This window comes from Pyrgilauda ruficollis, unplaced genomic scaffold (genome assembly GCF_017590135.1).
Source record: "Pyrgilauda ruficollis isolate IOZ18807 unplaced genomic scaffold, ASM1759013v1 scaffold59, whole genome shotgun sequence".
In the NCBI taxonomy this organism is placed as follows: Eukaryota; Metazoa; Chordata; class Aves; order Passeriformes; family Passeridae; genus Pyrgilauda; species Pyrgilauda ruficollis.
Window position 1 is genome coordinate 5,228,363 of NW_024527599.1, and position 23,657 is coordinate 5,252,019.

At 41.0% G+C, this 23,657-nt stretch overlaps 1 protein-coding gene across 1 annotated transcript; it reads right to left on the minus strand.

Annotated features, from left to right (window-relative positions):
- Positions 1 to 1,457: 1,457 nt before the first annotated feature.
- On the minus strand, positions 1,458 to 23,627 carry LOC121361778 (CGRP receptor component). The gene is made up of 6 exons (XM_041482784.1): positions 23,489 to 23,627; positions 20,536 to 20,572; positions 19,111 to 19,209; positions 16,808 to 16,902; positions 8,915 to 8,972; positions 1,458 to 1,704 (listed from the first exon to the last, which is right to left on the minus strand). Exons 1-6 carry the CDS (start codon positions 23,494 to 23,496, stop codon positions 1,561 to 1,563), a joined length of 441 nt encoding a protein of 146 aa, XP_041338718.1. The 5' UTR covers positions 23,497 to 23,627; the 3' UTR covers positions 1,458 to 1,560.
- Positions 23,628 to 23,657: the final 30 nt, after the last annotated feature.

Consider the following 23,657-nt stretch of genomic DNA (forward strand, 5'->3'; position numbering starts at 1 on the left):
GTTGTTCTTGTTGGCTGAAGGTATTTACAGTCTGCTTCCAGCTGCTTTTGATATGTTCAGAACAAATCTCAATAACTTCATTTTAGGAAAGGGCACGTCAAAATGCAAACACTTGCAGCCCAAGGCTGCAGCCTGTCAAACAACATCACGGGCTGCTGTGAATAAAAATGTTAATTTTAAAATTAATTGTGTGTCTTTCCATGCCATGATCCACTTATCTCTCGTTTTCTTTCCCTTTTGGAGAGAAAAATATACATTGAGGTATCACAAACCCATCAAGGGCTTTCCCCCTCCAACACTAAACAAAACCAGTCTAAATGTAACTTTAGTCTCCAGCCTTGGAAAGCATTTACTATATGATAAATGACCTTTAAGAGGCAACAAATATATTTTCCCAATAATTTTCTTTCCTTTCCAAACATCAAAGAAGCTTAAATACCACGGAAACAAATATGACAAATCCCCCAGACACTGGAATTTATCAGTCCCTTTCATACACTGCACAACTGAAGATCAGAAAGCACAAATTCTCTGCATAAAAACACAAAATAAACCCAGGACAGAGCGGAGGGGGGAAAAAAAAGTCAGATTTTGTGATTTGATCTCATCTGTAAGTCACAAAACTCCCAGGATGTACTTAAAATTTTATTTCTATTTCCAGTACATCATAATAATTATAAAAGAATGGTCTGCAGCCACAATTTAAACCAGTGGCTGACTTTGTGTGGATATTCACACACAAATGATTTATTATAATCACAAAGGCTTTCAACATGAAATACTTGATCCTGAAATCCTTCATCACACAAAAAAGCTCAGGAAATTCTGCTTCATCCAGGCCTGACTCTCATTTTTCCAAACCAGATCAAGAGCTCAGTGTTGCCTCATTTATTCCTCCATCATAGGAGTGCTTTGTCTGTGTGTGAATATTGCAATAAATGTTCAGAGGGCAAAGAGACACCTCAATATTCTGCTGTCTGGGCACTCACAGCTTTGATTTCACAGCTTCAACCCCCCCCAGCTCCCTGCTTTCAGTGCAATTTGCTGAATGTGGATCTCTTTTCTTCAGAAGGGACTATCAGACATCCTTGAGGCGCCCTCCCACAGATCCTCTCAATTCCATGATGCCAAGATTTGGGAGTGCCTGGCCAGGCCCCAAGGAGCTCCTGTACATCCCTGCCCATGTCCTGCTCTGCAAACACCCCAAAACTGGCTTTGCACTGCTCTGGGAGCCACTTGGGCAACTGCAAAGCTTCTGAAAGGAATTCTCATTGCAGCACTGCTGTGCTGATTCTGTGGGGAATGGAAAAACCCCCAAAGATGCTGAGCCCCAGCACTCCTCAGGCTGCTCCACTGCAAACCCTGGCACTGCCACCCCCTTTATGACCAAACACCCAAACAATAGAGTCCTTTTCCCTGCTTCCTTGTGAACAATTGGTTCCCTCATCACCTCCAAATCATAAAAATTTGAATATATTTTATAGTTATGTCCAATACAGGATTGAACTGGTATCAAACCCAGACTAACAGCAGCTGGTTCTCTTCTGGAAGTGCTGCCTCCTATGCCTGGTCACCTCTGTCTTCTGTTGCCATTGCTGAGTCCCTCTGCTGCTCCTCTGGATCCCCTGGCAGGATGCTGGTGACTGTCTGCAGGAGGGACTCGATCTGCTCCTCTGTCAGCCTCTCCTCACTTTCTTCCACCATCTGCAGGTCAAAAAAAAAAAAACCCATTGGCATCATGAAATCCACACTTCCTCCCTCAGGGAGAAGGACTCAGCTCAGCAGGGAAGACTTTGTCAAGACACAGCCTGAGCTCATCACAAAAGCATTTTACAAAGCAGAACTCTTGGAATATTTTGAGAAAAAATAAAAAGAAAGAAAGGACTCCATTGTTCACCACGACAATTGGCACTGTGTAATGAGATCCTGCTTTCCTTAGAGCAAGGAAAACACCACCCTGGGAACAGCCTGGCTTACCCTAAAGCCTCTCTCAGCCTCCACATCCTTGTCCTGAGCCAGGCTTTTCCTTTAGCTCAGATGCAGTCCCACTTTCCTGTCCTTCCAAGTTTCTGTGTTTTCATGGGATATCCTGAGAGGGATTCCCTGGACCTTGGCATCTCATCCAGTACCTGCACAAAATAATCAGCCCATAAAAGAAACCACCTCATCCTACAGGCAGCTGTACTCCACTGGAATTTGCTTGGATTGGGAGACTCCTGGATATAAAGACATTTAAAAGCTCTGAGCAACATCAAAAACATTGTCATGACTCAACTCCATGATTCCAGGAGATTAATTAGGGACCTACTCCCACTGTGGAGCTGTGGCAGCTTTTATATCACTGCTACCAGTAAAACAACTGCCCTAATTTATAGGCAGCTGTTAAAAGGAAAAAAAAGCTTGTCAGAAGACTGGAAAAGCAAGTCAGAACTCTTCAAAGACAAATGAAACCAATTAGGATTGTGGGGTTTGAGTTTTCTTTTTTTTACAGCAAGTCCTTGAAAATGGCCTTTGAAGAGGAGTGATTTATAGTAATGATGGTTCCAAGTCAATGCAGGTTTAATCAGCTCTAGCTGTAAACTGCCAGCTCTTCAGATGCCTTCTGAAAAGCAGAGTGGGACTTCAACTCATTTTTGCTTTTCTTCAGAGTCCTCTTTGCACAATCTGATCATCTTTCATCAGGATCATCCACAGATCTGCACACACAGAGAGAATCCACTCCTCAGCAAAAGGCAGACACTGAATTTCCATTTGTTAATGACTTTCTGGGGACTATCCCCATCAAAGGATGAAAATCCCTGTGGAGTGGCTTTCCAAGCTCAACAACTACTGTAGGACAGAGGCTTGAACAGCAGCCCTGGCTCTGCTTCCCAGCAGCTGCTCCTCTGCACATCCTGTGCTCAAACACACTCAAATCCTCCTGCCCTGGCTGGGAGAGCCCCTGGCAGCTGATTCCTGCCAGCAATTCCCAGGGAATCATCTCAGCACACCTTGGAGCATCAGCACCACACCACTAAGTGTGGAAGTGGAAGATGTCCCTGGAACTAAATGTTCTTTCAGGTCTCTCCCAGCCCAAACTATTCTGGATTGTGATTCCATGATCAAATCTGCTCCACCCACTCCTTGGTGCCAGTGCTGCTGACAAATCACTTCTCTCCAGATGACCTTTGCTGTTGAATCTCACACAGGATTATCAGGCTTTCAGACTGCATTATGGGGTTAATAATTTCTGTTACACTCCATTTTCAAGGTGGGGTAGGTGCTGTAGGAGCAGGAGCTGCACAAAGAACCAGCCCAGGTGCTTTGGACACCTGGATCACTCCAGGAAGGGTGACTGAACCAATGTCTCCCAGATTTGTTAGCATCCCTCAGAGAAACAGCACTTGGCCTTGTTTAGATTTGATTCATTGCATGCCATAAAGTCCAACCCCCTTCCCATTTTAATTTTATCTAGATCTGTATCTCCTCTCCCTTTTTTCCTCTCCACTTTCTCCTTTAGGGGCTTGCTCTGATGAAATCAGAACTCAAACAAAAACCAGGGATTTCTGATCAGCACTAGCTCTTGCCAACTCCTGATTTTAAGGCAGAACATGTGAATTCTAATCCCTGTTTTCTTCCCTGCTCCCCAGTGACTCCAGAGGAGTAATGCCCCAACTCCCAGTACGAACAACCCCTCTGATGTCATTTTTGTGCACAGCACGAGGCTGTCAGACTGCATGGACAGACACAGCAGCTCTGGGGTTGCTCTGGCAGCCCCAGAAATCCCAGCTGAGCACGAAGCTGATGGAAGAAAACCATCTCTGGTGTTTCAGATGCTCTGGTGCTCTAAGTGATGGCTCATTACAATGTTGGGAAAAGCATTTTTAGAGACACCAGACCCTGCACTGATGAGGGGATGGAGCTCCCAAATTCCCTTCTGCTGACAGATCCAGAGGGAAGTGGGAATTCCTTCAACTGCTGCAGCAAAATTCAAAAACTGGCAAAATTGGTGCCTCTCCAGCAGCTCCCAGGAATCACTAACAGACACAAATCAACATTTAGCAGGATGGACAGACAGCTTCTTAGTCAAGTTGATGCTTCAGCCTTATTTTGTTGTGGTATTATTTGAGATTTCAAAGGACCAAAAGCACAAACTGTGAAAATCAATTTTTTTCACTCTTTCAGGAAGTGAAAAAACAGCCTGAGATGATTTATGACAACATAAGCAGTGAGGAAGCAGCAAAGCAACAAGCCAAAAGGAAAAATTCAAAAATTAAGCCCAGCCAGCATGTAGATAAAGAGGCAAATGAAACTGTCCTAAAAGAAAACAGATCTCAGGGGAACAGGAGGTCACTCATTCTACATTCAGCAGATGTTCTCACAGCTGCAAGACAAAATACCTTTGATGCTGAGAGCACTAAGAAATATGGTGCTGAGAAGAGAAATGAGATGTAAGAAGCAGCCTAAGAGGCAAAAAACCCCAGCTGGATTCAGGTACCTCCTTTTCCAGCAGCAATTTTACCAATCTTGGAGAAAATCTCCAGCCAAAAGCCCTGCACTGGCTGGAACTGCTCAAGACCCAGACTGAGTCCATAAGCAGCCAGGAATGCAAAGTTTATAGTAAAGAAAACAAAAATGCAAATGTTTGAAGGGAGGGGATGAGCTCAGATGTTGATGTTGGCAGTGCCACCCAGCTCTAATGGGAACAGTTTCCCCTCTCAGGGGATGCCATGTGAAAAGTTTGGGGTATTTCTGACCAAAGCTGGGGTATTTCTGACCAAAGTGGCCTCAATATCTGCAGATTTGGGTGAGGAGCAGACGTGGGCAGTGTGACAGAAATGTCATTTCTGCATTAAAAGTCCCCTGATGTCATAAGTAATTGTCACTGCTGCTTTTCAGCATTCAAGGCTGTGCTGCTCCAAAATAACTCCAGGGGTTTAGGAAAAATTGCTGCAGCACATCAATGTCATTCACAACCACACCCAGTGTGTGTTACCTGTGAAATGTGGTTATTCACTCAGCTCAGGACTCACTAATCATTTCTGTTTCACCCAAATCACAGCAGTTTGTTACTCAATTTCCATTGCAATATATTCATAAAGTCAGCATTGCTCCCATTTAGTTTCCACAATGCTCTACATCTAATCAAAGAGGAAAACTTTACAAATTAATTGGCATAAAATTCTCCCAGCTCAAACAAAAAGCAGCACGCTCTCCCTGCAGCTCAAATTGAATTCTCAGAAATTCACAGCCAGCCCATGAAGATTAATCCCAGGGATTAAAGTGCTTACTCATAAATTAAGGGGTAAATCTATGTTCACAGTGCCACAGACAAATGGAAGCACAAAATCACTCAGGACTGTCTAAATTCCTTTTTTTACTCAGTGAAACAAGGACAAACATCCTTAATTCAAACCATACCTATCTTTTGTGCTTACCCAAATAAAAGCAGAATTTAAGAGACTTCATCCTCCTCCCTGTGCTGCTTTCAGTGCTAATGTTTATTTGGTTTAGTCTCCTGAGACATAACAATAAATCAAGAATGAAGAATAAATAAAGCCACACTGAAGAACCCCAAAAAGCCCTGAAAGAACTGAGAAATTCTCTCAGCATTTGGTCAACAAACCTCAGCATCAAAGAAGAACCTGTGGGTTAAAAGCTATTGTTCATTGGAATAATAAGCTAAGAATTAGATTTTAAAATAATCAGTAAAGTACAGTAATAAAGCAAATAGGGGCTCTGATCATTTCCAAAGCAATCAAGCACATAATTTACCTCCAAAGGGGGAGGGGAGATGTTTGATGAGAAAATCACTGTTATTTCCTCCTTTGAGCAGTGATTTGAAATTGCTCAGCACCACATCAATAGGAAAAAACACATTAAAAAAAAGAAATTAAGTAAAAGACTGAATGATTGAATTAATGTCCCTCGGAGATAATTAACCAAAAGCAAGGCAAAACACATTGTTGAGAAAATAAACTGTTTAAACCCCCTTAAGATCTTTGATTTTCCAAAATATTTTCCATTATTATTTCCCAGTATAAAAAACAATGTGCCAGCCTATAAGTATGAAATTCTCCAAGGTAGAAATACATTTTTAAAAAGCACAAAATTAAAATCTGTTTTTCCATTCACAGAGAAAAACATGGAAAAATTTGTTCCTTAAAAAAGATGATGCTTTATCCTCACCACTCTCATGGTGAGCTGAACATCCCTGACTTTTTATTTCCCCCTTTTGGGAATCACTGAGCCAGACCCTACATATGTTAAAGATTAAAACAGGAGGTCAAGACAGCTGCAATGTGTACAGTGTTTTACTCTGTGGGGTAAGAATTTGAATTTCATGCTCCTTTTGTTGCTATTGTTGTTGGAAAATAAATCCTGGCATAGAAGCTGGAAAAGGCAAAGATGGACAATGGCAGCAATTTATGCATTAAGGTTTACAAAAAATCAAAACATCACAGCAGGAATTTGCTTTTTAGCTGCAAAATAATTTTATCAAAATGGACTTCTTGTTTGCATACAGCTAAAAGGAAGGAATGTTGTAGAGGGAGAGTAAAAAACTAAGAAGCTGGAAAGGCAAAAAGCAGCAATAATTATAATGATAATGATAAATATCCTCTCCCATGAGCCTGCCAGGTAAATCAGACCCCATTCCATGATCAGGATGCACTGAGTAATAAAAGTTTGAGACATCAAAACTGAGCAAGTGAGAGCCAGCTTGGACTAGGCTGGCATTTTGTTTAAAGCTTTCTGAAAAATAAAATTGATGTGCCCCCATTCCAAGAACTGCTCAGAAGTTCTCCCCAGCATTTATTTCTGATCCAGGGCAAGTTCAGTGAAGGGAGAATCAAGGCTCCAGATTCAAGATCAAGGCTCTCAATCTAAAATCAAATTTTAGAGCAGAATTCACTTCTCAGCAGGCTGTGTCTCATCCAGCACTGCAGGGAATGGATTCTCCTGCAGGAACCTGTGCATGGGTGACCTCTGTGTGGTTTTATACCCAGAAAAGGCAGATTTTGTGTGTTCAGTGAATTGTGTAGCCTCTGTCCTCATCAAAACCAGGGTCCAAGCCAGCAACTGATCAGCAACACCATGTCCTTGCTTCTCCCAGCTCTGATGTCAGGAACACCAAGCTGCAGCTGCCCAGCAGCCCCTGAGCTCCAAAGGCTTTGATGGAGGCACTTTCAGTGTGTGCAGCTCTGGGGAGCACAGGGTTAACACCCCAGGACACTCACACACTGCAGTGCTGATTGTGGGGAAGGAAAAGTGCCCTGGGAATGCAGGGGAACCACGGTGGAAGAGGGAAAACTGCTCCCCAAAACTTCCAGGAAGATACAAATTGGCTAAGCCCCAGATGTACGGATATGAAATTTTCACAAGTTGATTCTGATCACTGGAGAAGGGTTTGGATCAATCATGAACTGACAACTCCAATCTTGTGGCTGAGTTCTCTAAGTTTCAACAATGAGTTTTTTTAGTTAACTTTGACACTCCAAAACTTGGAATATCTAAAATATTGGAATATCCAAAATATGGAATATCTAAAATATTCCAAATATTTATATCTAAAAATATTACTGTTATAATTATATAAAAATATAATTTAAATATAATTAATTATATATAAATATATCCCAAATATATATATCTAAAATAACTCTACAGAAAGGTGACTTCAAATAGAAAGGCCCAAAATTCTTATTTTCTTCAAACATGACATAGGAGAAAACTATTTTCAGTATTTTATATATTATATGTTATAGTATATATTATTTTATGTGCATTATTTTTATATTATTTATAGATTTATTACATTTTATTTTTATTTTATATATTTATTTATATTTAAATTTCTATATAAGCATGTATTTTTATGTATTATTTTATATATAATATTTTATGGGTAGGCAGAATAACAATAAAGCAGGTAGGACAGGAGAGAAGAGACAGACAAAGCCATGCAGTCACCCGAGAGCCCCAAAAGATGACTGCATTTAAAGAAGGGAAGGAAAGCCTGCAGATGGCAATAAAATAAATCTGTGGAAGCATATGAAGCTAACAAATGTGTGAGACAGGCTCCAATTGTGGTTTCTGACTAACTTAAAGCTCCTGCTTGGGCTGCTGATGGACACTGACCTCCCCAGCATTCATTCCTCAGCTGGAATCATCCTGAGATGCTCTCAGCATTTTCATCTCTGCTCCTTGGTGACAGAAGAAAAATGGTCCTGCTGGTCCCTCTTTAATCCTTCCCCTTTTTTTTGCAGCAAAATATGATCCTGTTCCTCCTCAGCTTGGCTCCAGGGGAAGATTGCAAACAGATGTTCTTAATGCAAGAGATCTTTATTGAAATAATATCCTGAGTGTAACAAGCTCTTTATTACCACAGGGGTTTGTACTCCTAAGGAGATGTTTGAGAGAACAGAAACATCTATTTCCATTTAGTGACAATGCCTCCTTACAGCTGAATTATTCTTACACTGACAATGGCTACTTTCCATCAGAAAGTTTATACCCATTTCTCATCCTACATTACTGCTTATTTCTTTTTAGAATTTTTTATTTTAGTGTAACAAAAAAACATTTAAAACATACCATTAAAAAAACAGGGAAGATGTAAAAAATATAGTATTTCATCACAGAGCTGCACAGTAAAAATATTAAATATATTCTTATTTGCAATACTTCCATAAATCTCATTTAATGACTGCACTGGGCATTTTAAATGTGCCACTGAAACAAGCAGAGGTGGAGAATCTGTCTGAGAGGGCTCTGAGAGGAAGCTGAGTGGATTTGAAGCTGTGGATGTAAAATGTGCATAAAATAAAGGGATACATTCAATCAGTGGCCCATGAGAAAGCAATTCTTCAATTGATCTCCAAGGTTAAAGCTGCTGCCAGCTCAGCTTTGAACAGGCCCAGGCATTGGTACTCACCAGCTGGATCTCCACTGCACTCACAGGCCTGTGGTTCAGCAGCTGCAGCTTTTCTGCCCTGGTAAAAGCACAGTGAAGAAAATGCACATTACTGGGTGGTTTGAGGATCCCCTCAATGGCTGCAGTGATGCAAACACATTCCTGATAACTCGGGGATGAAATGTCACTGCCAGGAATGATCCTGGCTGGGTTTGCAGTGTGGCTGAAGGGCCATCATTTGGATATTTTAATGATTTGGGGACTTTCCTGTGTTCAGCCACACTGCTGTTGGCCTAAGGTGGCAAGCAGAGACCCTCAGATCATTACTGTGCAAGCATTAATTAACTGCTGCTTTGTTAAAGCTCTGCAGAAATGTTAAACAACTCTGCAGACATCCAAAACTTCTGCCATGAACACACAACCACAAGAACAATTTAGAACAATTTTCATACCCAAGGAGTTACAGTCCCATCAAACGGCAGCAACTTGTTTATTCGTTTAGCTCATTGCAAATCCAAAGTTCCAGCAGGGAACTACAATTTGGAAAAACTAAATCTTGGCATTTATTACCTTCTCCAAGGTAAAAATACATTTTTGAAAAACACATAATTAAAATCTGCTTTTCCATTCAGAGAGAAAAACGTGGAGCAATCTGTTCCTTAAAAAAGATGATGCTTCATCTTCAGCATTAAGTAAAGCTGAACCATTCTCCCAGTGAGCCGAACATTCCTGACTTTTTATTACAGAGCATCTTTAAAGCATGTTTAAATGGATTCTGGAGGGTTTAAAGCATATTTAATCTGGTTCTGGAGGGTTTTCCCCTGGGAGATTTTAGAAAGGAAACCTCACAGCTTTTAAGAGAACACAGATCACTCCATGTTTACAGCCAACAATTTCGGTGTGTCTGGAAACCTCAGAGATATAATTTCATTTCAAAAGGCCTCTGCCACTGGCTGCTGGATGAGCCAGCTAAAATGTCCATTTTTATCATCCCTTTCAGCTTCAGAAGAAAAGCTTGTGAATTTTCAATCCAGCATTTGTGAGATATTAACAATCCCTAACAGAAAGCTCCAGAAAAATCCTCCTATTTGTTTATTTATTATTAGTTTCCTTTGCTTTTGGAGAGCCAAAATATGTTTCCACTGGTGATGGGAAGCAGGGACTCCACCTCCTTTGTTTTCTCATGTTCATCACTCAAATCCATTTGGTGTTTCCAACATGAGGCTATGGAGAGCATGGCTGGATTTTGCTCTGAACTCAGAGCACCTTACAGGCAGAAAGATGAGGTGTTTGTTTATGCTGCCACCTCCCACAGTCATAAAAACCAGGAATAAAACCCCAATAATGACAGGAGATGAGCACTCAAATCCTTTACGTGGAAAGCAGGTGATTCAAGGAATCAATGAGAGATAAAACTCACTTGTGTAAAAGCAAAGCTAAAGGCAGCACTGCCATGCAGAGCTGGGAAAGAATATTAAATAACACCTTTATTCTATAAAATCTTGGCCAATTCAGCTGGATTTTTGAAAGATTTTTCCTCCAGTGCTGGCAATTCCCTGCTTTGGTGCCTGATGGAGGCAGAGCTGGTGCTTTCAGTGCTCTTTGCTTTGCTCCCTGGCCACACAAATGTTGGTGCTCAGTTTCCAGAGCTCTTCAACAGCTCCTCTGAGGATCCTCCCTGTAAAAATCTCCCTCTCCCTCCTCCCCCAGCCCTGCTTACAAGGACAGACTGTGATGAATTCATATTTTACCCAAGTTTCTCTCACATGACACTTCAGAGCCTTCTCAAACAACTCTTTCTTCTCTTTTGCAGCAAGACACATCCCAATCCTCCAGCTCCACCACTCCTCCACACAAAGTATATTATTTGACTTTTATTAAATACATTTCCTCATCTTCTTCTTTTCAAAGTAATATCCTTGAAATATAAACTCCAGAGCCAAATAAAGAGGATCAAATAGCAAAAGCCATTTTATGCCTGAGCTGAAGAATGCAAACCTGATTTACCCAGAGCTATTTTCAAGCAGGTAGAGCTGTTTTTATCACAGGAAGATTACTGGCACAGCAGCAAGCACAAATAAATTAACACCAATTACACATGGTGACTAAAACAATCAATTAGTGCAACTGCTGATGTTTCCTGAAGAAATAGAGGGCACAACAAAAAAAAGTCACCTCTCCAAGAGCTTTGCTCATAAGCCATGAACAGCACTCCAACTCATTAGGGATAGACAGAATTTTTACAAATTTTACAGCCAGGCCAAACAGATCCTAAAAGCACCATTTCAGGGTATTTGCAGTCTTTATAAATGTGTACAGAAGAATGAGAGAGACCTTACAGTGATTAACACATTCAGATGTGTCATCTGAAGGATTTCATGGCTGGTTTTGATCAGCAAAGCTCCCTACTGGAAAATGATGCAGAACAACACAAAGGAACAAGCAGCAGGGTGCAAAAAAAAAAAAAAAAAAAGCCCCAAAAGCTACAAAAGCTGCATAAATGCCATATTTCATCTAGAAATGCTTGTGCAGCATAAGCACTAATTAACACCCCAACATAATGATCTTTAGACATGGTAATATGTAATTATGAGGGAAGCAATGAAACAAACACTCCCAAAATGTCTCTAAAATGCATTTAATAAGAAACTGGATTGCTTAGTCCTCAGCAGCAGCAGAAGGCAGAGGTTTGAGCTGGAGGTCAGTGCCCACTGCCCCTTTTTAACACTGATCCCAAAAACTGACTGCTGGGACCAGGCTCTGAGTGTGAACCCACAAACTGACTGCTGGGGTCAGGCTCTCTGTGTACCTGGAATTTCCTGACAGCACTCACACAAATTAAAACCTGAATAACCAAAATTTCATCAAAGATTAGCTTTAAGTAAGGCAACCATGCATTAGGATCAGCCCTGATTGCAGTGTTTGGCTTGGGCACAGACCTAAGCCTGAGTTTATTTCATGCTTCATTAAATCCAAAAAGTAAAATTAACTTTTTCCAGCTCCCATGAATTCATCTTTACACTTCCTACAGCACTCGTGGCACGCTGATGCTCGTTAAATAAAAGGGGAACTGTCCCATTCATCCAAACAGAAGGTGAAGAAGATTTTCAGCCTCATTGCCCCCAAACTTCAGCATCTGCATTTTCCCTGCTCTGCCTGGATTTTAGTACCAGTTTGGAACACGAAAGCTGCTCACTCAAGAGGAGAATCCATACAAAAGATGAGTGACAGAGAAAGCAATTTTCTCACATAAAAGCAAGATCCCACTAACCAGAGTTAATGGGCCGTGCTGCAGACTTGCACAGGACCTGCCTGCTGAGAAATCCCAACATGGCAATTCCTGCTGAGCACACATCCTGCAGCCCTGGGGCTCAGCTGCAGCCAGGAGCAGCTTTTCCAGAATGGAAAAATGCTCTGGGGTGGGTTTGGGGACACACACAGAGCTCAGGCTCCAGGGGACAAAAAACCTGTGCAGTTATGGGGAGGAAAAGGGGTCTGAGGTGTGTGAGGGGGAGAGTGCTGGAGGAGGTGAAGATGTTGAGTTCCAACCTAAAAATCCTAAAAAACATTTCTACAGGACAAAAACCACCTCTGGGTCATGCTCAAGATCACAGACAGAGCAGACAGGACAATCCTACATTGATACATCCATTCTAAAAAATAATACAAATACTTCCATGCTCCTGTGGAAATTCAGACAAAATGCATCATTTTCTGTCAGCACTAAGCAAACTTTTGCAGTTTATATTTTAACCAAAATCTCCTCTGTGTGTTGGTATTGCCCTCTTTTTAAATCTGCTGAACTCCCAGAGTGTTTTTCCAGCAAGAGGTCTGGGTAAGGAGAGAACAGTGCCAAGATCCAGCACAGAGAGCTAAAAAAACCCTTCAAACATCTGTGCCTGAGCAGAAACAAATTTATCCTCAGGAATGGATGTTTGAGGGTTACTAGGAAAACCATGAAGTAACAGCTGGACACACAATCAGGGGTTTGATTCGTGCTGGAAATATAAATCCCATGATCTTCAATCAACCATGGCAACTTTTAATGCCTGAACCCTGAGCACAGGGTCTGGCTGAGGGAGAATTTCCCCAAAATGGGAAATCACAGCCCCAGTGGGTGCTGTGATTCTCCACAAGGATTCCCACTGGAAAAGCTGAGAATAATCTTTATAAATCTCTTAAATGATGCTGCTGTTCAATGACCATGATGCTGACTTGCTGCTGAATATTAATTCTGAAAGCTCTGGAGGAGGCAAAAATTACAAAGCAAATCCTTCAGCCTTTAATATTGCAGAGGTCTGTATCTGTTGTAGTTTTTGGCAGTCATGAGGGAAATATTTTCTAGAAGTACTGAAGATTTTCAGCTCAACACTTCCTCAACTGTGTTGACTTAAAGACAAAAAGAGCAATGTTCCTGACTATTTTTTAAAAAATTATAATAATATGCAGTGATTGGAAAGTTGGTTATCCCAAAATTAGATGCAAGATGGGCTATCAGTGGCAGGAAGAAGCACAAGTAGAGCCAGTTGTCATTGAACCACAATTACAGAGCTCCAGTTTAATAAATGTTCTTTTCATGCAATGCAATTCACTATACCTTACAAATATGAAGCCATTCCAGCACTAAGACTGGAAAATGAGCTGCTAGTGGCAAACTCTATTTCCAAGTACAACATGGCTCACTGAACTGGAGCTTCAGCCAAAGCCTGAGGCCTCAACAAGGTAATAATAAAATTCATTATGTGGGTTCAGAGCTGTAGTTTAAAAAAAAAATCTCAGTTCTACAGTTTGAATTTTACCAAAGTAGTGATTAAAAACTATGGGAAAAACTGTTTCACCACACCTTAACTGTATCAGTGAAATATCTGGCTTTGAATTTGCTCCATTTAGCAAGGCAGCTTTCTGAAAAGACTCAGGAATATTTGTTTGCACATGTTAGTGTTTTTAAAATCTTTAAAAATTATTTTAAAAATCTGCCTTTAGGAAGCCTTTTTTTTGTGTCTGTAACACTAATAAGACAAATCTATCACAAAATGGATGCTGGTCTGTTAACCTGGTTTTTTTGAGTGGCAAAAATCAGTGATAACAGAAGGATTTGAAGTAATTTTCCAGGAACTGCAGAATTTGCCAGAATTATGTTACCAGTTCTCTCACTGGAGCACAGACATCATGTGCAGCCTGACATCCTGCAGGGCTGAGGAAGGAAAAATAAGAATTCCCTTGATTCAAAGCTCTGCTGTGCTTCAATTCCTGGTGTTTCCCTGGCTGCTCTCTCTCCCCAGCTGGGGATTCTCCCATCCACGAGCACAGCCTAGTGCTGAGGGCAGCAATCACAGCCTGAGCACGGAATGGCACAGCCCAAGGCAGGGCTGCAAATCCTGGTCTTCAAAGTCCTGCTATTAGGAAATAGGCTAAGCCTAATTAAGAGCATAAAAACGCTGCTTAATTGTTTCCCCTCTGATTAAAGGTGGAGTCATGACAGGAATGTAAAGGGCAGAGAAGCAGTCTGGGGTGATGGGGTGTTGCTGACCCTTTAACCAGACTGAATTGTCTGAGGACAGACCCCAATTAACACAAATAAATCTCATCAGCCACTGCAGAGGGCTGTTAGCAGCACAGACAGTGTGTGAGCAGTTCAGAGAGCACATTTTGGGGTGCCTTACCCAGAAAGGAAGCAGCACAGAGAGTCTGGAGCTCATTACTCTTGGTGGGAGGAAAGGTCATTACAGGGATCACATAAGCAAGGTCCTGCCAGAGCAAACAGTGCAGGTCTTTCCTCTCCAAGGGAAGGAAGCTCTCTGCACACAGCTGGAATGAAATCCCTAAACACCACCTCCATCCCACAGAATGGAAACCATCAAAGCCTTTTTATTTAACAAGAGGAGCAGTGTTGAAATGACCTTGGTTAGGAAAGAAAGGTAGCTCCAAATTGCCTTGGAGGCACCAGTGCTTTAAGTGGTTTAATATAAAGTGCCCTAAAGGGTAATTGCATCCCTTGTGCTCTCTGTGGTTTGGGGTGAAGGGGCTGCCAGGTGAGCCCTGACAATGGAAAAGATGGAAAAGATGAGAAAAAAAGAAGTGCCAGGATCACACAAAACAGTTCTGGGTTTTATTCTGTAAAGCACGTGGCAGAGTTGGGAAGTTCTTTACCAGATAAAAGTTGTACAGGATGCTCACAGAACAAATCTGAATTCTGACAGTAAATTTGTCACCTACACCACTGGCTGGCTCTTCACTCTCATCCTGCTGCGACAAGGCACAAGAAATGATTTGGGAATAATTCCCTTGCTTCACTGCCTCAGGAAGAGCACACACAGGATGATACCTAACCCCAAAGGCACCTCAGAGCATCCATAAAAAATGAAACAGTCCAAAAGCTCATTTAAAGCTTGTAACTATTCCAACCTTTCCAGCTCACTGAACAAGCAGCTGTGGGAAGGTGAATATTTGGGTAGATCTTCTACAAAAGTGCTCAGCACTGTGGGAGACAGAGAATTTTCTCTGTCATAACTTAAAGACAGGAAGTTTCTCTGTCATAACTTAAATTGTTTTGTATTTCACCCTTGGAGATCCCATCCAGGGGAGCAGTTGCAGTGAAGGTACCTAAAGTGATAACACTAAGAGCTAATCCTCATGTCCTGGTCAAATTCTACCTGAAAAGTTTAGAAATGAGCTTTAAATAAAAATAAACACTTTGATTTTTAATGGGAGTTTTACAGAAACATCATTCAGTTTGTTTTACTCTGAAAAATCCTGCTCTGCTGGTTCTTCCTAAACTGCTGCCCTGCACTGACAGCAAAGCTGATTTCTGTTCAGAAAGGGCTGTTTTACACCACCAGAAGGGAAGGATGCTCACTACTACTCAAGAAATGTTTGGTGCCAATTTAAAGACCTCTCAGTGCTGTATCACCACCTCTATACACCTCTGGTATTTTTATTGCAGAGTATTTTCTTTTCTCCATGCTTCAACACCTCCAGAGAATGATTAGGATACATAAATGAGTATCCTGCTGGATAAAATGAGCTACAGAAGGGTTAAACACTGACTTACTGACCTGGCAAAGAAAGCACTCCAAGCACAATTCCAGGCCAGAATTCCCAAGGATCCCTTTGTGCATCCCTTTGTGCAGAGCTGCTGCTGGGCTGGATGTGCCTGTCTGTAGAGAGGGGGCACTGAAACTCTAACAAAAAGCTGCCAATCTGCTTTCCCTGCTCTGGACAGGCTAGAAACCTGCCCTGCAGCACTCCAGAGCTCTCCCTGTGCATTCTGTAGCACAGCCAAATTAATGAAAAGCCTCTTTCCCAGAGGATGAACTCCCTGGGAGTCCTCCCAGCAGGGAATAAAAACACACTCAGTGTGGGAAAAACTCCTCCTCTGAAGTGAAGGAGGAGTAATTTAGAAGCAGCTAAATATTGGTTTTTTTCTGCTTCAGAAGTCAGGAGTGATCAGAGCTATCCAAACAAGTGGCCAGCTGATTCCTCTTCTATTTACATCAGGCTTCACTCCCACTCTGCAGAGCTCCAAGAGGATTATGTGCCTCAAGAACAGGCACTCACAGAAGGGAAAAAAGCCCTTGGGAGTCTTGGAACTGCAAAGGAAATCTTTTCTCTTCCAAGCAGAACTTCCCAAAATAACAACTGGATGTTCAGCTTCACAAGAAACTGCTGGGGAGGAGGGAGGGGTTGGTTGATACAATATTTAAATAACTGAAGTGTAGATCTCAGAGATCCTGGACAAGCAGCACATAAAGATGGAAATACCCATAAGTGAAGGAAAATATGTCTGGCTGAGCATTTAAATAATGGCAGAAAATACTCAAAATCCATTCATCAGATCATCACACTGTCCACAGGGATCAGTTTTTCAGCATTAATTGAGTTTTTACTCCTTTTCAAATGCACAGCTCCACTTACTTGGTTAATTTATGGTCTTTCATTGCTACCAGGAACTCCCTGACAGTCTCAGGACTCTGGTACCTGCAGGGTGTTTTTGAAATGTACTTCAGTGTCTGCAAGAGACAGAAAGAAAATATGTATTATTTAATGCATATTTAATATTTGTTCAAGAACATATTTAATTACCAATTAATTAACTATTAATTAAACAATACTTGTTTTACCAGTTGTGTATGGAACAAGTACTCTGAAAAGTCTCCTCAGACCTGAGAAAAACAGGAAAATGAATTCAGGTTTGGAAATCAGCTCTATCTGAGCTGCTCAAAGCACAAAATTGCAAGTTGAAGAATACAGGAAAGGACTGAGCTTTAGCTCTGTCTTCTTACAAAAACCCTCTTGTGTTTGTGATTTGCTTGCTTTGCTCCTTGTTTGGATTTTGTCTTTAAAAGCACACAGGAAAGCTGAATTCATCCTTAAACCCAAGTTTTCATGTGCCCAGTGCCAGGAATATTCTCACTGCCAGCCCAGAAATCCCTCTTTAAGATGGGATTAAATCCCATCTTAAAGAGGGATTTCTCTAACCTACCCTTGTTTTTATCCTTTACCTGCATTTTTGGCAATTTAAAGTTGATAGAAGCAGATTACGTGGCTTGTGATGAAATCTACAAGGATATTTTGCTATTAAAAATTAATTGAGACAATTAAACTTTGATCAGTTTTTTCCATGTAACACCTACCAACCTTAACTGTGACAGCAAATGTTCCATTTATTTGCTTTATTTATAATAACAACACTGAGCAGGTGGATAATGGAATTACATTACACAAAGTAATCTAACCTGAGTAAAAAATTTGTTGATAAAAAACCCCATAAAAATTCCATGTCACAGCTGATTTTTCACTGGAAGTGACTTAAAATCTTCCCAAATATTTATTGTTGCTTGAATTAAACCCCAAAATGAAGAGTTGGAAATAATTATAATTTATTTTTCCTTTCTTTAAGCCCTGTCTGACATTTCCAGATAAAATGAAGCTGTTATTCACCACCAGTGATTGAAATGAAATTATTATATTGTCATGTCATGTAATTATTTCACAGGAGTAATTTCTCTTCCAGGTTTATTCTTTTTTGGCAATTTCAAATCAATGAAAAAGCCAAAAATACAGAAAAACAAAGCTCCTTTATGGAGTTACTTCAGTGCCAATGGAACCAAGTCTGCAGGGAGCTTGTGAAGAAATCCAAAGACACTCCTATAGAATCAAATTCTGCTTTTCTTTCAGTCAAACATAGAAAACACACCCAGAATTGACACCACTACTCCCCAGGCACCCTATAGGTATTGAACACATAGAATAACAAAACAATTCAAGATTTCAGGTGCATCCTGATCAAATTTACTTACAGGATCTTCCTCAGCTGTTTCCCAGAGGTGCAGGAAGAGACTGTCAGTCTCCATGAAGATTTAATTCCCATTTTTTGTAAGCCACTATTTTGTTGAATGCAAGGTTTAGGAATTACAACCTCTGTACCTTTTTCAAACAAAGCCAGAACTAAAACAAAACCAAAGCCTAGGCCAGATCTTATCCACATGAGTCGTTTCAGGGCTCAACAGAATTACTCATGCAAGCAAAGGCAAAGTGCTTTCAGCTGCCTGTCAGTCACGGTGCTGCTCATGCAATTCCCCAGCACACACACAATGGCTCCCACTGCAAGGCGCTGGGAAGTTGATAATTTATTTTAAATGTTAGTATTTGTATTGTAAGATTTTAGAATTCCTTCCCAGCAAGGATGAAATGTTTATTCCCAACCTGGCATCCAAGTGATGTTATCTGTATGTGGGGTGTGGCTTTTCTTTGGATTAAAAAACAATTTAGATTATCTGTTTTGGCTGGAAATTATTGATTTAGTTCTGTTAATTAAAAAATACTGTGTAATCTGTGCCTCAGACTTGAAATCATCATCTTAATTAGCACACTAGGTGACATCACAAATTCATCAGATGATAGTGAGCTCTGCCATGTCTTAAAAGGATGGAATACTTAGAATGAAAAAAAAAAATCCTAACAAAACTAAACAGCTGAAAACCAGGGGGTTTGAAGTGTTGAAATTCTTTAATAGATTTTAAGAACAGCAGCTGCCTAACTCTGCCCTGACAGCACAGTTACCTTACAACCACAGAAAAGTGGCAGATAAAACATTTCATTATGGTTTGAATCAGGGCAAATTTGATACCAAATTATCAACCCACAACCCTAAGGATGTGAATTACTGCAGCTTGAGCTAACTGGTAAATGGTTTTTTATGTCCCAGCGCTGCTCACCTCATACATGATTGTGTTCAGATTCTGCTGCCCAGAGCTCTGCTTGGTTTTGCCACTCTCTTTACGCTGCTGCTTGAGATCAGTAAGTAACTGGTACACCTAAAGATAAAAAAATAAAGTGGTTTAGAGCACCTGAGAGCATTTTACCTACAAATATTACAGCAGGAAATCATAAATGAACACGAAAAATCCTATCAGACAAAAAACAATAAATGTGTGGCTGTTCTGGTGGATGGACCAACAAATGCAATGAGAAATGTTTTGGCCCCAGAGTGATGAATAAGGATGTAAATAGTTTTTTTTAAAAGCTCTGACTATTTTAAAGACATGAATGGAACTTTTTCAGGTGTTTTGCTTCAGGCTTTGCAGTATATCCAGAGTCAACACCCAGAGCAAAGCAACAGAGCACTTCTCCCTGTTCATCCCCTCATTTTTACCTGGCTTCACTCAAGATCCAGCCCAGGGAATTACAAACTGACAGGTCCAGAGAAATAAGAAACCAAACATTTCCAGACAGTGAGAAATATGAACATAATCAGTTACAAACTCTCCATTACTTCACACTTCCATGGAGAAGGAACACTTGCTGATGCTGAAATCTCAAACTAAGGCTGTGAGCTTTGACAACAAACACAAAAGGACAGCAAGCTCACAGGGATGTGCAGGGATGGAACTTGGTGTGCAAAGCATCCCCTGGATTTACAGAACGTTGGCTTTGCAGCAGAACTGCCACTGGGAAGAGGAGCAAATGGAAAGGGACCAGCAGTTGGAGGGAATCAGTACTTCAAAAAATCATATTTGCTATTTTTTTCACATGATTTCAACAGCCAGGCACTGAACACCAGTTTGGCTGACAGGGTATCCTCTATTTCTCAGAGGAAATTTAGCAGAGTTCTTCCCAGATGCCTCATCAACACTCACCAGGTGCCTGCTCTGCTGTGTGCAGACAGATGCAGCCCAGGATAAAACACTTCAAGATTAATTTCAGAATAGAATGAAACAGCTGCAATAAAAAGCAGCTTCAGCAATACAGTAACACATACAAAACCACTTGGGTTATTGAAACTGTTCCAAAAATTAAATTAATTGGTAAAGCAAAATATTTCCATTACCTGGCTTAAATTAAACCAACAAGGACATGACATTTCTTTCTACCCCCCCTTAAAATGAGAGAGGAAAAATACCCACTTCAGAATAATCTCAAGACCAAACAAACACTACAGTACCCATTACTAGCAAAACCATTTCCAAATCTTCTTTAAAAAGCTTTTTTTTTTTCTTGAAACCAAACCAAATGCAAGGAAGAGTAAATCCCCTGCGGGTTTTGCTGATTGCCACTGCCAGGTTTCAGCTTCCAAAGATGATACAAGGGACTGATGACAACTTGGAATTGCTGCTTTAAAAGCAGAATGAAGACAAACTTACCTCAAAGTTACTCAGCAATGCAGCATTTGCATCTTTTCTAAAAGGAAAAATGAAAAGAATTAATTATGTTCCAAATGAAACTGTTTGAAGCTTTTCTTTGCCCACTCACAGGCACTAAAAGAAGTTAAAAAGCCCCAAGACATCTTATTTTGGTGATTCTACAGGCGCCATCTCTGGAAAATATTTACCATGCTGTCAGTAAAATTGTGACATAAATATTGAGTATATTTTGCACAGTTTGCCCCATAAATCATAACACACTTGTACAACACACTCCTTTCACTCAGTCACCCCATTTTACTCACCCAATTTCACACACTCAAACCAAATTGCTTTGCTTCTTCCTTAGAAAAAATGCCTCAGATTTTATTCAAATAAAGAATGATGGGAAAAAGAATTCAGATTACAAGCACTGTTTTGTTTATCAGCCAAGAGCACCCTGAGTATTTTAGTACCATGGACACGTGTGTGTGCACAGACCCAAACAGGGCTTTATGTGTTTATGAGTGAAAAAATCACCAATTTATTGCATTTCCTCTTAATTTATTCTTCCCATCTTAATGTGCCTGTTCCTATATTAGAAGGGCAAGGCTGAGTTTCCCATTTTCCACTTCCTCAGTCCTCATTAAACAAGGATCCTTATCCAAGGCTGTCAGGGTGACTGCAGAGCATGCCTTTATTCCTCCTGGATTTTGTAAATTTATACATTTAAAGTATAAAAAGGGAGAAAACCTGCCCCAGAACATCCTCTATTCCCTCAACAACACATTCTGCTGAGCAGTCAGTAGCCACAACAACAGAAAGTTTCCACACAAAAGGAAAAAAAGGCCTTTCTCAGGTCTGTGCAGCAGCTTAGGAAAAAGCAAAAAAATAAAAACCAACAAAAAAGGTACAATGTGTTGTTAAGCACCGAGAACGGCCTGAATAGAACTGTCACGTTCATCACTTTCAAATGGTAAATGCATCCACAAACTTCCACAGGTTCTAGCATTGTTTTTAAATGAAAAGGACCTTCTAAAATACGCTGAGATGAACTTCAACTTCCATTTCGCTGACCCGAGTGAAACTTCAGCAAGTGAGCTCAGGCACGAATTAGTTTTTCATTCATGTTTTACAAACCACATATAGCTTTTGTTGGGAGGTAAATGCAAGTCTTCAGAATGTTTGCATTCAGCAGGGCCCTACAGAAATCCCGGCGGATCAAAGACATTCTATAGGGAGAATTACGTATGGAATTCTTCGGCTGAAAGAGGATGAAATAAACGCATGGCCATGCAAATGAGGCTGCGGAATCAAGGGTTAAGAATGAAATCATTTAAGACAAATGCTTTCCTTTTTCATTCCAATCCGCTTTGCCATTCAGAAAAATACTTTTTTTCCCACTTCTGCCAACGAGTCAGTCTCAAATCTTCAACAGCTCTGAAATATCAGAATTATAAACTGATTAACGTTTGCAATAGAAATAAAATTTCCTTCAGTCCTGACTCACAGCTACCAATTTTACAGTCAGGAAACAAGGAATTCTGAATAATGGATTCTAATGTGGATTTTTAACAGTCAGCTCAACACTTCACATAATTTTTATGTGATTAAGACTTAAGCAGAAAGGTAAAAATGTTAATGGTTAACACCAACAACAGAAACACTTTTTAGAGTCTTTAAATAGTTCATATTTGCCCAAATTTTAGTCTAAACCAAAATACTCTTGAGTAGGGCTGCATATATCAAAAATATCTTAGTACAGGGCATTACACCTTTACAAATATCACTGATATTTTCAAGTCTGCTGCTTCACACATGTATATTTAAACCACACAGTTTTCTGAGAGTTCTTTTCTTTAATAACAGATAATTCTGGTAAGAAATGCAGAATAATTCTGGTAAGAAAAATCCATAGTAAGAACTTGGAGAGTTGCAAAGCTTCCCTTCCAAATCAGGCAGGAGGCAAAAGAAGATTAATAAAAATTCAGTGGATGTGTAAGAAGGATCACAGATTTTTTAATTGATGGTATCAAAAGCATTTTTCTCAGTGTACAACAGCCAGAACAGCTCATTTCTCTGCAGGCTGCAGTATTAAGACTGTCATACAAAAACCTGTACTCAGCAAATGTTTCATATTTTTTATCAACTTTTGCTTTGGATTACAGGGCTGCAGGAGCTCAGTGACTTTGAGCGTCCATAAATGTCCCCACCCATTAGAGAAATTAAAATTAAATGAAAACTAGAAATTTAACCAGCCTCACAGAATTTGTGAAATTTTAAGCTTCAAAACAGGTCAAATCCTATAGTTTTGTGCCCAAAACACAAGGTAAGAAGGCCTGAAAGAGCCACCAGCCAAAATTCTGCCTCTCTTATTGTGTTTGCAATCGCTGCCACAAACCCCGCAGGTTTTTTCCTTCTCCAGCCTTTCCAGCTCCTACACAAAGCTCATTAGAATAATGAAAAATCCCCATTTTACCTCTCGCAGGGCAGAGGGAGCGGGAGGGGACAGAAGGTGACAAGAGCGAGATTCAGGCCGAGCCACGCTGCCTTTCACCCCAACAGCCTGTCCGGCAGGAGTTTTAATAAAATAAACTCCTCCGACATTGAGCAGAATGCCTGAACTCACTGCTGGGTGCAACAAACCCCTCACGGATTTATTATACCCTCACACCCCTCACGATTCACTGTACCCTCACACCCCTCACGATTCACTGTACCCTCACACCCCTCACGATTCACTGTACCCTCACACACTCACGGATTCATTGCACCCTCACACCCCTCACGCACAGGACGACATGGATGTTCCCCCCCACACACCCCCCACGCCCACAGAGATGCACGCACACACCCCATAGAGATTTTCCCCACACGAACCCCGCTGAGATGCCCTGCAGCCCCGCTGTGGCCACGGCAGAGCGGCTCCGAGGCCCGGCCGTGCCCTCTGCTCCCCCCTCAGGCCCTTCCTTACACCTCCATCTTGTCCTCCCCGGCGCGGCCTCCCCGAGGATCCTCCCGCTACAACCGGGCAGCCGCAGCCCGGCGGGGCACGGCGGGGGAGCAGCGGCTCGAGGCTCAGTAGAGCTGAAGGAGGATTTGGCGGCCGCGACGGAAGCGGAAAAGGAAGGAGAAATAAGGAA

What these genes read in the sequence shown, in the direction of transcription:
- LOC121361778 (XM_041482784.1), bottom strand. An exon ending in AAAGACCATAAATTAACCAA is followed by an intron (nt 8,973 to 16,807) that starts GTAAGTGGAGCT and finishes TGCTTTTACCAG; the next exon opens with GGCAGAAAAGCTGCAGCTGC. An exon ending in GTGCAGTGGAGATCCAGCTG is followed by an intron (nt 1,705 to 8,914) that starts GTGAGTACCAAT and finishes TTTGACCTGCAG; the next exon opens with ATGGTGGAAGAAAGTGAGGA.